General features: G+C 54.4%; 1 protein-coding gene across 1 annotated transcript in view; it reads left to right on the top strand.

The window, feature by feature from the left end:
* Positions 1–316, top strand: part of LOC102812572 (keratin, type I cytoskeletal 17-like) — a 2,623-nt gene extending 2,307 nt beyond the window's left edge. The window contains exon 2 of the mRNA XM_006833694.1: positions 240–316. Within this exon, the coding sequence (XP_006833757.1) occupies positions 240–316 (77 nt within the window). The remainder of the gene's footprint in view (positions 1–239) is intronic.
* The last annotated feature ends 4,270 nt before the right edge of the window (positions 317–4,586 follow it).

Genomic DNA, 4,586 nt, shown 5'->3' with positions numbered 1-4,586 from the left:
AGGTCCAGCAGAGGCATTCATACCAACCTGCTGGGAGGGGTCTTGGGGAGAGAGGTGGCCCTGCTCAGGGAGCCTGGGTGCTGACCCTGCTCATCCTGGAGTGACTGTCTCTCCCGCAGCTGTGACCACACGCCAGGTGCGTACCATTGTGGAGGAGGTCCAGGACGGTAAGGTCATCTCCTCCCGAGAGCAGGTCCATCAGACCTTCCAGCCAGCCCCCCTTCCACCCTGCAGTCTCCAACCTCCTTGGACTCTGCCTGCCTGCTTCAGCCCCTTACCCACATGTCCCTGCTGGATTCCCAATAAAGCTTGTTGACTGAAATGTGGAATGCAGTTTTGTCATGGCCATTGTGTGTGTGTGGGCCCTAGTGAGAAATGGGTGGTCTGGGAGGGGATGGGGGTGGAGTCCTTCGACATTCACTAGTGACTTGGAGGTCCAGGGTCATCACCAGAGTGAAGAGTGATCTGGGTGAACTGGGTGGAGGGTGCTTTATATCTTGCAATGACTGGTGATCAGGAGACAGACTGACCCAGAGCCGTGATCCCCTTGAGGGTGATGTGGGGAGCTTAGGAGACTTTGTCCAGGGCACCCCATGAGGGCCCAGGCATGCTGACTGAGCTGAGGGGAATCTGTGGGGGGAGCCACAGTTTCAGACTCGCTCCACCTCGCTGCTGCCAGTATGTTTCATGGCTCCATCAGCAAGGCGGGAGCTGCCAAGTCTGCAAATGCCCATTTTGATATGATGAACAGACTTCTCTTACCCAGGCCCAGACCTGTGGTAGCCAATTCCTGTAATTCTTCCTCAGTCACACCCATACCCTGGAGGGCAGACTGGGCAGCAGGACAGATGGTGACACCTGTGCTGGGAACTCCATCGTGTTCTGGGCCTGGGTGGAGAGCAGGACGGATGATGCTCCCATGGCCTCATGTAGCATGCCGCCTTGTGCTATGTCAGGCTACGGGACTTCATCTCTGCCACTGGACACAGAGCTGCAGCTATCATTGCACTTGACTGAGCCATGTGCTTCCTACCCTCAGAAGGGACACCAATCATCTGGAAGGGGAGAGGACCTGCAAAGGCAGGCCATCCCTAGGGAGCCTGCATCTCTCTGCTTTCCTGAAGGCCCCTGTATTCCACCACGATCTGATCATACAGTGTTCAGATTGTATAGATGGTCCCTTCTCCCCCTGACACTGCACACAGTCTGTCTTACTGAGTCTGAGTGCACATACAGTGCCTGGCACATAGTAGGTGCTACAGAAATACCTGGATCAATGAAGTGATAGCCATCAGTCAGTGCTAGGTGCTTTATTGGTGTCACCAACAGTCCTCCCAGCATGCATGGGGACTAGTGCTGATATTCTGACTTCCCAGAGTAGGAGGCTGAAGTTCAGAGAACACCTGTGACCTGGCCCCTAGGGGCTCTTCCCTTCCCTCATTTTGTCTGGAAGTCTGTGGCTGAGGCCCTGCAGAATCCTCTTTCTCCCCTCAGCCTCCTGCTCTTCTCTCCTACCTCACCCCCCTCAGCCCCAACACCATGGCTGCCTCCTGCTGCCCAGCCTGCCTGGCCATTGGAATTCCTTAGGTGCTTGTAAAACATCCCCAATGGCCAGGCTAATGCCATGGGTGGGAGCAGAAACCAGGCTCTGAATTGAGTTGCTGATGATCAGCCAGGTTTGGATTCATGGCAAGTTAAGGCCTGGCATTGGCCAATAATATTTCTCAGCCAACCTGTTTGAGATGATCTCATACCCAAGATGGGGTGGGGTAAAGAAAGGCAGAAGAAGGCAGGGGTGGGGGAACACACTGCTGGAGGGGAGCAGCCCGGGGGGGTTTGAGTTCTGGGCCCACCAGGCTCAGCTTAGCAGATCTGCCTATTGGCAATCCAAGGCAGGTGCACACTGCCTATACCAAGGAACTGTCCTACTTCTTCTCTGCCAATGTGGGTTCTTCGAGGCCTGGCTGGAGCTGCTTCTAGCAGGCTGCTTGGAAGGTCAGGGCTAGGTGGGTAGCCTCTCCTCCACTGCTGAGGCCCAGAGCAGGGTCATGCTCACCTTCAAAGCATCTTGTGGCCGGGGATAGGGTGGCAGAGTGGACCAAGCCCCTTCAGGTCCTAGGCCTGTTCCAGAAATCCAACCCTTCATTTCCTGACTGCTGTCCTGGGTCAATGATTCATTCTTCTGGGGTTGGGGCTGAGTGCTGGGCACGTACTTGGTGGGGCTTGATCTCTGTGCCCACTGAAAGCTTGGTGGGTTGGTTAGTGTCTTAGCTGGAGAAGATCCCTAGATCTCCAGTCCTGGGACCATGTGATCCCACCCTGATTCCTCCAGAAGTGGGGTGGGGATAGGGGGCAGTTATCCAATTGGCAGCTGTTGGAGAAGGAAGGGTACCCAGAAACTCCACTGAGAGCTTGGGTGTAAACCTTGGTCTGGGAGTTGGAGCCAGGTTTGAGTCTGTGCTCTCTCACTTCCATGCTGTTTAACTGTGGGTAGGTCTCTCACCCTCTCTGGTTGGGTAACCTAGAAGGCCATTTCCAGTTCTCAAGATGTTAAGTCTGTGCTTGGACCAGGTCTGGTGGGGCTCTTGACCAAGACCCCCTTTGCTCATTTGGGGGGAGAGGGAAGAGAGTATGAAATTCTCCCTTGCAGGCCTGGCTTCTGCCTCTGGGCACTGTAGGCACAGGGACACACTGTGGCCGTACAAAGCCTGGTTGTACTGAGAGGAAGGATGCCTGCCTCAGGGTTCCTGGTGCTGGACCCCAGCTGAGCCCAAACTGAGGCAAGCCCTTGCCTGCCTCCTGTCACCACAGCAGAGGCTCCGAGGAGCAAGGACTGTGGCCTTGTCACCCCCACAGACCCCCCAACCCTCCCTTCAGCATTCAGTCAGGCTTTCTAGCCAAGGTCATGCCCACTGAATTCTCCAGGGAGGTAGGTGAGAATCAGTCAGATCTGGTCCCTGCCTGCAAGGCATTCTGGGAGACAGGAGAGAGCTGGGGCTCTGGGTTCTAGTCCTGCCTCCACAGTGTAAAGTTGAGTGACTTTAGACAGATCACTCCTTCTTGCTGGTTCTCCCTCTGCCCTTGTCACTTGACAGAGTTAATTCAATGATCAAGAAAATGACGCAAATTTGAGACATGTTTGTAAGGTCACCATGTGGTGACTTCTAAGCTAGAGTTGCAGTTCAAACACATCCAGTGGCACTGTGGAAAGGGCCTGGTGATCTGCTTTTATAAGGGTTACAGCTAAAAACCCCTATGGAGTAGATGTGCTCTGTAATGCATGGGATCAGCATCAGTTGGAATGGATTGGATGACACCAAGTTTGGAGGGGTGCAGGGTAGTAACGGAGTCCTGGTGTGACACTGTAGGATAAGCACTGGACTATAAGGTCAGATTGAACCGCAAGGTCAGTACTTCAAACTCACCAGCCGCTCCTCAGAATCCTTAGACAGGGTCGGTATGAGTTGGGACTGACTTGATGGCATTTAACAACAACAACCACAACAAGGTGGTACTAAGGCTCAGACTGGGGAGCAGATGAACAGGGGTTCAAATTCCAGCTCCTCTGTTGACTGGTGACTTGGGAAGTCCCTTGTCCTGTTAGAAGGAATGGTGCCCATGTCTCAGAACTCTGCAGTACATGTAAGGCGCTCTGGGCACCCCCAAGGGTGTCAGGAGACCAGAGAGTCTTTGCGCTCTTCCCTCTCCTGGTCAGAGTGGAGGAAGCTGCCAAGCCCTGCCTGCAATGTGTAGACCCATGGAGGAAACTGGGGAATGGATGCTTTTCTTGTGGGAAATCTGAGACCCATGAGGGGCTTAAGGGTCATGCAATGCACCCCACAGTTTACAAGTGAGTGGGTAAGGGCAGTGGGCTTGAGTGGGGGACACTTGTATTGGGGTGTGTGGGAGTGGCGAAGAATGTAGGACACTTGTATTGGGGTGTGTGGGAGTGGCGAGGAATGTAGGACACTTGTATTGGGGTGTGTGGGAGTGGCGAGGAGACAGCAAGGTCCCAGAGTGAAGGGCTGATGAGGAGGCAAGTGAGAGGCCATTTGATTGGAAAGGAGTAGCGGGGGACTGAGGGTCAATGCTGGCCATGGAGAATGGTGGGCTCACTGTTGAACCTGAGCCAACTCAGGCCCTTCAAGACTGTTTCTTTGTGGCTGGTGGTATGTCCTCCCCTTTTACAGAAGAGCAAACTGAGGCTCAGAGGGCCTAAGCTGTTAGCTTGTAAGGGGCAGGGCAGGGATATTTCCCAGTACTGACAATCCTGGGGACTCATGGGCAGGGGAAAAGTCATAGGATTTCTAGAACTGGAAGGAAAGGACTCTGAGGCCACCCAGTCCAGACCTGTGCCTTTATTGAGGGGACACAGAGGCCAGAAGGGGGAGGGGAGGGGCCTCATGCTGAACATGGAGCAAAGTAGAGTCAGGCCTTGCATGGGGGTTCTGCTGCGTGTGCAGATCTGGCCTTTAGAATGGTTACAGCCCCATCCTGAGACAGCCCTGGATAGCACTGCTGAGGCCTCTCTCAGCTAAGGCTATCACGGAGGGGCAGGGAGTCCTCTGACAGCTGACTCACTGCCC

Source organism: Chrysochloris asiatica, unplaced genomic scaffold (genome assembly GCF_000296735.1).
Source record: "Chrysochloris asiatica unplaced genomic scaffold, ChrAsi1.0 scaffold00007, whole genome shotgun sequence".
Lineage (NCBI taxonomy): Eukaryota > Metazoa > Chordata > Mammalia > Afrosoricida > Chrysochloridae > Chrysochloris > Chrysochloris asiatica.
This window is presented reverse-complemented; position numbering and strand designations above follow the sequence as displayed.